The sequence below is a fragment of the Terrapene carolina genome, unplaced genomic scaffold, assembly GCF_002925995.2.
Source record: "Terrapene carolina triunguis isolate 2854851 unplaced genomic scaffold, T_m_triunguis-2.0 Scaffold238, whole genome shotgun sequence".
Taxonomy (NCBI): Eukaryota; Metazoa; Chordata; order Testudines; family Emydidae; genus Terrapene; species Terrapene triunguis.
Genome location: NW_020664589.1, coordinates 6,320,843 through 6,333,627, shown reverse-complemented (window position 1 = coordinate 6,333,627; position 12,785 = coordinate 6,320,843). Strand labels below are relative to the sequence as shown.

The following is a 12,785-nucleotide window of genomic DNA, read 5'->3' as shown; positions in this document are numbered from 1 at the left end:
CTCCTCAAGTAACTGGTAAGCAGAAATTTGGTCCTCTCGCCACTAGAGGATGACACGATATTTACGCCAACACTCTAACAAAGTGCTAGACACTGATCACACAACACTAAACACTGTGTTCCACTGCACTGTGTGCATGGTGTTTATCCCTGCAGACAGGTATAGATTTAGCTGCCTTGGTTTCAACAGAGGAAGACCTGAATCATTAATTGGATATCAAGGGGAGGACTCCCTCCCTGCTGGGACATGAACTGAGGATCAGCAGCTCTCTGGCTTGAGCTGAAAGGGATTCCCTCAGCTGTTGGTAGTGATCGTAGTACCTTAGTTACCTCCTCTTTGCTAGCCTCCTGGCACTAGAGATTGAGACCTTTGCCACAGCTTATCCCTTTTGACGGTTTCCTCAGCCCAGCAGAGACAATCTGTAACTTTCTGGTGTTGTTTGACTAGAATTTGGAGAGTTTCTACACTGCAAAGGGAAGAAGTTCACCGACTTCGAAGAAATACGTCTGGAGATCGAGGCTGAGACAGACCGGGTTACCGGCTCCAACAAGGGGATTTCCTCTGTCCCCATCAACCTCCGGGTCTACTCTCCCCACGGTGAGTACTGTACAACATCCAAGACTGGAGTATTTGGGAGGGACGGGGGAGCAGAATGGTGGGGTTGACTCTGCACTCTGATGCTGCTCTGTCTTGGAGCGAAGGTAGTAAGAACAGAAATGGCTGCTGTGAGAGCTTGCAGACTCTTTGCTCACAAATCCCCACAACAGGCTGGACCATGCTGAACCAATCTCCAGCCCTTTGACCACATTGTGACAACTCACTCAGCTATCTGGCAAGAGTACACTGTGTTGTCCCATGCTGGACCCAAGATCCAGACTCAAATGGGATCCTGCTGTGCCAGGTTTGTAGGGACTGGGATTGCTGTGGAGACAGCATGCTCAGCTCCTAGGGGGAAAGGAGCACCTTGCATGGCTCTCGAGTGATTCCCCCAGTTCACACAAGGGCTGCACTGATAGACTTCAAAGGGGCACCACATCCAGCACTCCATTGGTGGAAAGGAGAGATGCTATGGTATAGGGCAGGGGTAGGCAACCTATGGCACGCGTGCTGAAGGCGGCATGCGAGCTGATTTTCAGTGGCACTCACACTGCCCAGGTCCTGGCCATCGGTCTGGGGGTCTGCATTTTAATTTAATTTTAAATGAAGCTTCTTAAACATTTTAAAAACCTTCTTTACTTTACATACAACAATAGTTTAGTTATATATTATAGACTTATAGAAAGAGACCTTCTAAAAAGGTTAAAATGTATTACTGGCACAGGAAACCTTAAATTAGAGTGAATAAATGAAGACTCGGCACACCACTTCTGAAAGGTTGCCGACCCCTGGTATAGGGGAATGGGGGTGTGGGATTTGAAATGGGTTTAGATTAGCTCCCTGTCCAGAAAAAATAAAGATTGAATGACCACTAAGGATTTTCTAAAGACTTTATAGTTGATGAGATTTTCTACTTGATCGAGATACTAAATAATTCTATAAGCCTAAATGGCTGCTGGGAACTCTCCCTTCATAATCTGCCAGTGCTACTCCACGATTACCTCTGTTGGGTTTTCTTTTAACATTTAAATCAGCAGTTCTCAGACTATTATCAGGGGATGTATGATGTTCAGAATAGAGATGGTGAAGGTCTCTCCATGTGCTCCACAGAAGGAAAAGGTTGGAGAATCACTGATTTAAAGACAGAGTCTCTTGTTGCCTATGCTCCAGTTCTTTACCTGTTGCATTCTGCCCCTAATCTTAATGGGCCCAGTCCCATAGCTCTTATTCAGGCAAAACTCCTGTCATAGATATTTGGACATTAGCCTGAGTAAGGATTGCAGGACATGGCCCTATAGGTGGTTAATCATCCTGTGCTTGGCTTTTTCTCAACATCACTTACCTGACTAACTGCTACTGCAGCAATGAATTGCCACTTCCAAATGATGCTCAAGCGGCTGTTCAGATTTAAAAGCTGATAGGAAATCTGGAATCATGTCACACCATTGTCTTTTTTAAGCAGAATCCCCCACCAAAATCAATGGCATAATATAATATGGGCCCTATTCCTGTATATAATGAGCCTATGAGCATTGTTTACTGCCGTACAAAATGGAGATGGAGTGAATGGCTCACTGAAAGTCAGCCCTCTCTCACTGTTTCTCTGTTTTTCTTCCCCCAACACCTCTTTACTGCACTGGAGATGGGAGATGCTCCTGAAGTTTCTAGTAGTATATGCACTGTTTGGCCCTTGAGCAGGAATGACTCATGGTGTGTAGACATCAGCCATACCGAAAGGAGGGTCTCCCACTTTACACTGAGATGCCTTTGCAGGAGGAGATTGAAGAGACTAGGATGTGGCAAATAAAAGCCTTTCAGAAGTTGCTGCATAACAGATATTAATACACAGCAAAATATTTGTATTGATAATCTCTTGTCCCTTTCTGGCATCTTCCATCCAGGGATCTCAAAGCTCCTTAAACTGCAAAACAACTAAGAGAGACTGGTCAATGTTATTAGCCCTATTTTACAGATAGGGAACTGAGGCTCTGAGATGAGTAATAAGTTGCCCAGGGTCACACAGTCAGTGGCAGAAACAGGACTAGAACTCGGGAATCCTGTATCCCACTCCCCTGCCCTAACCACTAGACACAAGATAGGAATATTGCCCAGTCTTCTGGCTCCCAGTCCCCTGCTCTGACTACTAGACCTGATAGCTACTATTTCTCTAGTAATATGATTATTATTAATAATAATACCTAGCCCTTATAATTCACTTTTCATCATCAGTAGCACACAGCACTTTACAAAGGAGATCAGTGTCATCATCCCTATTTTATAAATGGGAAAACGGAGGTAGAAAGAGATGAAGTGACTTGCCCAAGGTCACAGCAGGCCAGTGGCAGAGTTGGGAATAGAACCTATAGAATCCTGAGTCCCAGTCCACTGCTCTCACCACTAACAAAAAGGAAATTTTTTTTTTTTACTTTTTTCTGGGCTGCATGAGACTCTGGGTGCTGCTGGCTGAGTTATATGTATGTATCTATCATGCCTATCCGTGTAGTAGGTAACCATTTTAAATTTACAGATGCCTCTCATAAACAGAACAAGCTACCCTTATTGGGACCCTTACTCTTCTCCTTTCCCTTGTCTAGTCCTGAGTCTGACACTTGTGGACCTACCGGGGATGACAAAAGTCCCAGTGGGGGACCAGCCACTTGACATTGAGTTCCAGATCCGGGAAATGCTCATGCAATTCGTCACCAAAGAGAACTGCCTCATCCTGGCTGTATCCCCAGCCAACTCTGATCTCGCCAACTCTGATGCCCTCAAGATCGCAAAGGAGGTTGACCCCCAAGGTAAATCCAGCCTCTGTTTTTGTTTTAGCATGGCACTTCTGGCACTAGATCTGGTTCTCCCTTGTCCCTGGACATGAGTAATGGTGTATGCCAAAGACGTGTTCCCCTGCTCAAGAAACAGTCTTCCTAACACACATAGCTCTTGCCTAGTTCACACAACCCCCTGAGACAGTGGTGTTCTCAACCCATGCACCCTCCAATCATCAAGGCAGTGACATGCTCAACACACAGACTCCTATGGCAGTACCCTGTCAAATCCTGTTGAGGTTGCTTCCACATGGGCTGTTGTTCTAGAACAGGGGTCGGCAACCTTCGGCATGCGGCCCATCAGGGTAATCCGCTGGCGGGCCACAAGACATTTTGTTTACATTGACCGTCTGCAGGCACGGCCCCCTGCAGCTCCCATTGGCTGGGAACAGTGAACCACAGCCACTGGGAGGTGTGGGGGGCGTGCCTGCAGACGGTCAACGTAAACAAAATGTCTCGCGGCCCACCAGCGGATTATCCTGATGGGCTGCGTGCCGAAGGTTGCTGAGGCTGACCCCTGTTCTAGAAGTTCCTGGTTCTCCCTCCAGTGAGGAAAAAGGCTTCCCACCCTTCAGTCATCCAACTTCTCCCTAAAGGGGATAGGCCTGTTAGGTAGAGCCATCTGCACTAACCCCCATTCTGGGCTACAGCAGAGAGGGGGCTATCTCAGAATCAGCCTCCCCCCTCCCACCACACTGGTATGCTCCAGTCCCCTCTCTCCCAAACCCTGCGCTGGAAGTCCCATGCACTGAGTTCAAGAGCCCTTGTGGAACCCAGTCAGGTAATTTGCAGTGCTTTCTCTGCCCAAATAGTTTACAGGAACTGTTGTTGGTTCAAGTTAACCATGTCTGCTTGTGCCCCCATAGGCCAACGCACCATTGGAGTCATCACTAAACTGGACCTCATGGATGAAGGAACCGATGCACGAGATGTGCTAGAAAACAAGTTACTTCCCCTTCGAAGAGGTATGGATCCCCTTTTCATTTCCTCCTCATTCTCCTCCCTTCTTTCCCCCTGGTCCCATCCCCTTCCTCCAACATTCCCCAGAACGTGTGCCACAACAGTGTTCTCCTCTCTGATAGAATATCTGCCCCAAACCTGATGTTAAATCATTGGGCCCCTCAGTTCCAAACTGGAAAAAGAGGTCCCTCAGTTCCAAGAGAGAACAACCAACCTCCCTACCTCTTTGTAAGGGTAAATGTGCCATGCTCCTCTGCAGGGAATCCCTTCCCAAGAGTCTTTGTACCTCAGTATGCAGTCCTGGCAGCCAGAACCCAAAAGCAGAATCCTGTTCTCTGTGATATATCTTTTTCTATGGAAGAAAAGTTGTAGACATGGCAACCTGGGTCTCACCCCTCCTTCCCAGATATCAGAATCTGGGCTCTCTTTTTCTTTAACATTTATATTTAAGGCTTTTGATTTTTCATTATAACTGGTCAACACAGATAAAACACCCCTGATAAAAAGAATTAAACTGGTCTTTATCCAACACCACTGGAGAAACACCGGAAATGGTTACTTGTATTGAAGGGCTGGTCTACAGGAAGCAGTAATGGGTGACTTCTGAAGCACACTAACATGCTGTGCATTAATTAGTCTGTGTAGACCCTGCTGGTGTGCACTAAAGGTTCCCTAGTGCACTTTAACATAGTGCTGTTTGAATGAGTACTATGTTAAAGCGCACTAGGGAACATTATAAAGAGGTTACTCATTACAGTATATATTACCGTATGTAGTAGATATACTAATGTATATAATAGACATTACTCATTTCCATATACACAAAGAGAACACCTCTATTTTGGACACATGCATAAAACTTAAAAGTTGCTAAAAATAAACCTTGAAAAACTAAATTAATAAACAATAAAAATAGAAGCCTTATTTATACAGTGGTAGCCCTAAAGCAGTTGTTCTGAACCAGGGGTATGTTTACCCCTGGGGGTACGCAGAGGTCTTCCAGGGGGTACATCAACTCATCTAGATATTTGCCTAGTTTTACAACAGACTACATAAAAAGCACTAGCGAAGTCAGTACAAACTAAAATTTCATACAATGACTTGTTTATACTGCTCTATATACCATACACTGAAATGTAAGTACAATATTTATATTCCAATCAATGTATTTTATTATATGGTAAAAATGAGAAAGTAAGCAATTTTTCAGTAATAGTGTGGCTGTGACACGTTTGTATTTTTGTCTGATTTTGTAAGCAAGTAGTTTTTAAGTGAGGTGAAACTTGAGGGTACGCAAGACAAATCAGACTCCTCAAAGGAGTACAGTAGTTTGGAAAGGTTGAGAACCACTGCCCTAAAGGACACAATCAGATTGGGTAGGGGCAATACAAAGATAAAATAAATGACAGCTCCTGCCCCAAAGAGATTACAGTTTAGAAGACAAGGCCTAACAGGTGGATGAGAAAAATAATTGCATTGGGGAGGGGACGCAATAATAAATAAATATAATGGGAGATTCACAAATCTTAGCTGGTTAGCAGTAGTGACTGCAGCTCTCCACCTGCCTTCTCTTTTCCTTCCCAGGTATCAGAGCCTAGTGGAATTTCCAGTTTAAATTTTTCAACTGGTTTCTAATGGTTCCAGTTATCAGTGGGGTCTCCCCCTCCTTCCATTACCAGGAGTCCAAGTGCAGAATCACCCTTTTCGAACTTAGACTCCCCTTTGCCCTCCTCTCCTAGTGTCATATCGCAGGCTTTCCATACCCTGGATTGTCTCCTGGCTGTGTCCAATGTTTCCGCACTTCTGCCGTGCTGCCATCTGACTTTTGGTCTTTTCACTGGTAGGTTACATCGGTGTGGTCAACAGAAGTCAGAAGGATATTGATGGCAAGAAGGACATTCAGGCTGCACTGGCTGCAGAGAGGAAGTTCTTTCTCTCCCACCCATCCTACAGACATATGGCTGAACGCATGGGCACCCCCTACCTGCAGAAAGTGTTGAACCAGGTAACGGCAGCTGGGCTTTGCAGCTGGCTACCACCAGGACAGAGAACAGACCAAAGTGGGGCTGTCACCCAGGGTTACTCGGAGATCATGACAATACTAAAGACTCCTAGAGCACTTGGCAAACGTGAATTAATGAATACTCACAATGGATCGATACATGATTACTGTCCCTGTTTTAATGCTCTGAAACTGAGGCATAGAACAGCTAACTGATTTGCCCAAGCTCACAAAAGGAGAGAATGTCAGTACAGGACCACTAAACTGTGCCTGACTCAAATATCCTGATATAATGAAACACTTTCCTCTGGGCTGAAAAACAAGTTCATGCACTAAACACAAAAGGCCAAATTCTGCTCTCAGTAACATCGGTATAAATCCAGAGTAAGTACACTGAAGTCAATGGCATTAATCTGGATTTACACCAGTAGAATTCCTCCTGATTTACACCACTGTAATAAGAGCAGAACTTGGCCTATCATGTTTGTGGGGTTTTTTAGCTTCAAGAGATCATTGCATTTCCTGTAGTCCTGTAATATTAATTAAAATGATTTGGACGTTCAATTAAAAATGGTGCCTATCAGAAAATTGTTTTATAAATTAATTCGGATAAGATTCTAATATGTCTGGAGGGCTGCCTTCTCCTGGGACACATCCAATGGAGGAAACTATAAAAACCAAAACCTCATATGTTAAGATTTAAGGGGACACCATCAACTTGCAAATCGCATTTGTCTGACAATTTTTTAATTGCTATAGTTCAATTACACCCAAGATCACTAGAACTGAAAGAAGTTAGCAAAAGCGTATGTACTTTTCTCTATTTTTTCTGATTGGTATATTTGAAATTGTGAAAAAATCTTTTAAAAAAAAGCCTTTTCACCATAAGAATGAGACAGCATTGACTCTCCCTTCTGCCTCTAAGCCCCTACCAACTCAAAAAATAAAGAGAGAGAGAAATTAATAAAAATCTTAAAGATTAAAAAACAATCAAAACTAAAAACTCTCCCTCAAACAGTGTTTTGACCCCAAAAAGGGAAAAGTGCCAGAGACTCCATGGAGTCTTCTAGGGACTTTGCTATTGCTACTAACTTGGGTACTCATAGTATAATGATGGGTGGCAGTATAAAACCCTAAGATACACAAATAGATAAAAACACATTGCGTATTATCAGTAGAGCTGTAGGTTTGTCATGGGTGGAAAAACGTCATGCATACCATAATTTTTCTGTTTGTCCGTGTCTTTTTTTTCCTGTCCATGATTTTCCCAAACAGTGGGTCACCGGGCCCCGGGGGGGGAGGGTGGTTTGGAGAGCAAGCCCAATGGCTCCTATCCTGTGGCCCTGAACCCAGCTCCCTGCTCAGAGCGTTGGAACCTGGAGCACCAGGTCGCAGCACCATTCATGTTTTGTCCTGTCCCACCTGCCCCAACTCACCAAGCAGGATTAGGATTGCAGTGCCTGGGTGGAACATGCTGTTGTAGGTGGTCAGTGCCCACTAGGCAGGGGGAGGAGGGCATTTTTAATCAAAGCTCAGGGAGCAGTCGCAGTAAATTTAGTAACCTGTGACTTTTACTACATTTACAGTGACTGCTCCCTGAATTTTTAATAAAACTGCAGTGACAAATGTGCAGCCCTAGTCATCAGTTTCCCTGTTTTGCTGAGGATCAGTTGTACTTCCCATCTCATGCATTAGCAATCCAATAATGTTGCTCTCAGATCCGCTTCTTCTCCCTTGCTGGAAAGACCCCTCAGGTACATGAGGAGAGGAGGAGACAAAAACCTATGCAATTTGTTTTAAAGGAATTGAATCACATTCTGGATATTTACTCTGGACATTTTTTAAACAGGATTGTCAAAAACTGGAATTTCTTGTGATTAGTCAGGTTTTTTTTAAATTCCAGTTGACCATATGACGTTGTAGCTGTGGCTTTCAAACCATTCACCACACACCCCATTTCTATCAAAGCAAATAGGCGCAGGTCCCCCCTTCCCTTGTGCTAGAGACGAACATCATAGATAGCCACTGTCAAAGGAATACTGGGATACAGTGATAAAGGCCTTTACCTTGGCATGTTCCAGTGCGGACGTGGTGGAGCAGGTTCCTGTGCACAGAGTTTATCCGGGAGTGGAGAGACCAACTCAGACATGGGAGGGTGAGCTGCAAGTCAGGGGAACAGAGGCTCCAAGGGGAAAAAGTCCAGGGACATAGAATGAGGAGCATGGGCTCAAGCGGGTTAGGTTGGAAGGACAGAATGGAGGAGGGGCAGCAGAGGCTCAAGGAGAAGTAGGCTGGGGGCACAGAGGCTAGGGGGCAGAGGCTCAAGAGAACTAAGCTGGAGGCACAGGCTGGGGGGCAGAGGCTCAAGGAGAGCCAGGGTGGGACTCAAGGAGTCTGGGCTGGGGATACAGATTGAGGGAGCCACGGTCAAGCAGAGCCAGGCCAGGGGGGGACAGAATGAGGAGCCAGGCCTCAAAGGGGGTCCTGGGCTCCCATCCCCCATTCTGTCCCCTCCCAGCCCAGGCAACAAGGCCCTGAAGCCGCTGCCTCCTCCCACTCCCCAGCACCACAGGATCCACCTTGGGCACTGGCAGGGGGAGCATTGAGAGGAGGAGAAACGGTCTCCCTGCCCACGGGCTGGTGCAACAGCGGCCCCTGTGGCCAGGGAGAGCCAGTGCCGGCTATTTCCTGTTCAGTGCTTGTGTCTGGCAGCCATTTGCATCTGTTTATTGGCAAGATTGTAAAGGAAACAGCAAGGCCCTGATCCTGCAGACACTTAGCTACGTGTTTAGCTTTAAGCATGTTTGTAGTCCCATTGGCTTCAAAGTTAAACATGTGGTCGGGAAATGGTAAGCATTCTCCACAAAATATTTAGCAAAAACTATTTTTAAAAAAAAATTGTAGACATTTTCCATTTTTGAATGAAAACCCGACAGTCAAACCTGATTTTGTTGTTGAAAAACTGGAAAATTAAAAAGACCTGGAAATTTTCTATGAACATTTTTGTTTCCGATTAAAAAAAATATTTCAAAATTGATCAATTTTTTTTTTGACTAACTCGGTCATGTTGACAGGATCAAAGCCTAAAACAAGAAGTTCAGAGCCAACCCAGATCCTGTCCAGACTCCAGCAGGGCCCACAGTTTAAAAGTTTAAAGTTTTAGTGCTTTAAAGATGCTGAAACTCGCAAAGCAAAGTCCTTCATCCTCTTAAATGGGACACTTTACCAGGTGTCCTCAGATGAGTCCGATTTGGCAGGTCTGAGACGTTTATGGATAAGCTTAAAGAAGTTGCAGTAAAATACGTTCCCAAATCCACCCCCAAAATGGAAATAAAGTCCCCTTTGTTTGGCTGGTTTATGGAAATAAACATAATTTTAATTTTTCTTGTCCTTTACCCCAGAGCAGTAATAAATCTGTAAAATGGGCACAAATTATTTCCCTTTCAAAGGGGAGTTGTGAGGCTCAGTTAGTCAATGTTTGTGGGTGCTTTAGGATCCTTTGTTGAAAGGTGCTAGGGAAGTATAGAATATTATTACTATGTACTTCTTCTACCTAGTATAGTTCTGTGTCTGATGGCCTTCTGAAAAGGGCACTGCCTACCTACATGAGACTGGGTAAACTGCAGTTCAACTCAGGAGACCTGAGTTCAAGTCTCTGCTCAACCTAAGACTTTAGGGCTTAATCCTAAAACTACCTTATGCCTCAGTTCCCTGTCTGTAAAAGCCAGATATCCCTACCTCACAGGGGCATTGCAAGGCTCTCAGATAGTATGGTGATGAGGGCCAGATAAGTACCTAAATAGATGGACACTGGACTGTCAAAAGAAACCAACCTCCTTTTCTTCTTGAAACATGACAACCCCATTATGTCCACATAATAGACCTTGCTGCGCTATTCATCAACCTTTCATGCATATTTGAACCTTGGCAGGGCCAATTTGTCTAAAAATTTTCAGGTATTGATTTTGTCCCTGCTCTGCCTGGTCTCTCTGCTACTTCTGCATTGCAGGGAAGCCCTAGGAGTTTCCAAAGACAGATCCATAACCTAGCTCTTTCCTTTATACTGGAGAGATGACCTGTCCAGTGATGGCTTCCCCTTGATATAATCTCATTCATTCTCCCCACTCAAAACCTAGTTCAGTCAGTGGGACTGGCCCACTCTGCCACACAAGACTGATGCCCTGTGGCTCATAGGAGTAGCCTATTCTGACACACAGGGCTAATGATCCCCCCTGTCGCAGAGAAGAAGCCCACTTTGTTGCTGCCCTTCTGCTGAGTCAGCAAACCCTGTTCAATCACAACTCACAGGCTTTTTAACCCATTTCTCAAACTTCTACTTTTGCAGCAACTGACCAATCACATCCGAGACACCCTGCCAGGCCTGCGAAACAAACTCCAGAGCCAGCTTCTCTCCATTGAGAAAGAGGTGGACGAGTACAAGAACTTCCGTCCTGATGATCCTGCCCGGAAGACCAAAGCTCTGCTTCAGTAAGTGACTCCTGCTGCGTATCCCTCCGAGGAGAAGTGTACCTGGCAATCTCCCCCATTCGTTTCTCTTTCTGCCTAGGATGGTCCAGCAGTTTGCTGTGGACTTTGAGAAACGTATTGAAGGCTCCGGTGACCAGATTGATACCTACGAGCTGTCTGGAGGAGCTAGGATCAACCGCATCTTCCATGAGCGGTTCCCCTTTGAACTGGTGAAGGTACCACTCCCCCTCCTATCCTTCTCACCTACCTGCCTATTTTCTCTCTACCTGCTGTCATTTCTTCACCTGTCCTTCTCAGCTGCCATCTTTTTGGCTCATTTCTCATCTCTTCTCCTTTGCATCTGCTGTCTCCTCTTTAATTCGTTTCTTCTTTCCTTGACCTTGTCTTTACCTTCATCACTTTCTTTCTCTTCTTCACCTGTCTTTCTCACCTGCTGTTGTCTTTTTCCTTCACCAGTCCTCTCTGTTCTTCGCTTCCTTTCTCTCTCACCTCCAATCCTGGCTTCTCTTCTCCCTCAGCCCTCACCCCGTACCAGAGCCTGACCTCTCCTTCAGCCCCCTTTCCAGTATCTGAACATGGCCCCTCCCTCAGTTCCTGCCCTGGTAGCAGAGCATAGGAGCTCCCTCACTTTCTCTTCCTGGTTATGTAAAAGGGTTTTACCTTAACTGTTCTGATTACATGAATCTCAAATGCTGAAGCTTTAGTTTGTTCACCTCAAGCCAAAGAGAGTCTCTGATCAGCTGAATGTCCATGTAGAAAGGTAGAGTCACACAGTGTAGTTTGGGGACAGATGCAGAGATAGCTGAAAACTGCATTCCATTGATCCTATTGATGCTGTGGGCAGGGCTGGTCCCGATGTGCCAAGCTAATACCAGACTAAGGGCTGCTCCAACTTACGCTGACTCTTAAACACTCCCAAGGGGTAGAAAACACAGCCAAGGATCAGTGGGGTGCAGGGACATCCTAACTATGCCTCCTTTGCTACAACCACATTAACAGCTTCACTTCTACATGAGCAGCAAAGAAGTGGGTGGTGTAAAAGCCCCTTTGTTGATTTAGCACCACCAGAGGATCTTCTTGTGGTGTCCTTCTGGGACTGCACGCATTGGTGCCTGGGGCCAAATTACACTAGCAGGGAGACACACCAAGGGTCCACTTTATGGGAGAATCTGGCATATAATGTATAAAAACTCCAGAGGAAAAGGTGATGAAATACCTTTTCTTGATGGTTTTCAGAACAGAAGATCAAGCAGGAGCCAATCTGTTCCCCTTATGGGTTAGCTTGTCTGTATTTTCACTTAGTAGTAGTATTTAAATTATGATCCTTTCCATTTGAATGAGATGCTGAGGCCTTGTCAATGAAAGACAAGAGCCTGCATTGTGTTTGATGATGTTATAACTTTTCTCTGTGAGAGAGAAATCCAGTTTTTATGTGTATATTGGAAAAAACAGCTGCTGAGATCGCATGCAAACCTTGCAAAGGAAAACATTTTATTTGGGACACAATTTTATATTTTTAGTTTCTCATTCCCTTTGTCCTTTGTTTCTAAGGACATTTGTATAGTCAATGAGAACTGGGCAGCACTTCTGAGGGTATGTCCACTGGAGCTGGGGGTATATTTTCCTGTTCAGGTAGATGGACACGTGCGAACTTCAATTGAGCTAACATGCTAAAAGTAGCAGTGTAGCTGCCGCAGCACAGATAGCGGGACAGGCTAGCTGTCTGAGTACAATCCCATCTGAGACCCTAGGTATATCCTTGGGCAGCTAGTCTGACCCACCGCCCATGCCACCACGGCCACACTGCTATTTTTATCACACTAGCTCAATTGGAGCTAACGTGTGCATCTACCCAAGCTGAAGTTACAACTCCAGCTTGGGTGTAGACCAGGGGTCGGCAACGTTTGGCAAGT

General features: G+C 45.2%; 1 protein-coding gene across 7 annotated transcripts in view; it reads left to right on the top strand.

Annotated features, from left to right (window-relative positions):
- The window catches only part of DNM1 (dynamin 1), a 105,703-nt gene that overhangs the window by 36,449 nt on the left and 56,469 nt on the right, over nt 1-12,785 (top strand). For all 7 annotated transcript variants that reach the window (XR_003370068.1, XR_003370069.1, XM_026657372.1 and 4 more), the window contains exons 3-8: nt 448-597; nt 3,192-3,395; nt 4,289-4,387; nt 6,227-6,387; nt 10,730-10,872; nt 10,952-11,087. Coding sequence is in view for 5 of the 7 variants with exons in the window: in XM_026657372.1 (XP_026513157.1) it covers nt 448-597; nt 3,192-3,395; nt 4,289-4,387; nt 6,227-6,387; nt 10,730-10,872; nt 10,952-11,087 (893 nt within the window). In the remaining 2 variants the exon portion in view is untranslated. The remainder of the gene's footprint in view (nt 1-447; nt 598-3,191; nt 3,396-4,288; nt 4,388-6,226; nt 6,388-10,729; nt 10,873-10,951; nt 11,088-12,785) is intronic.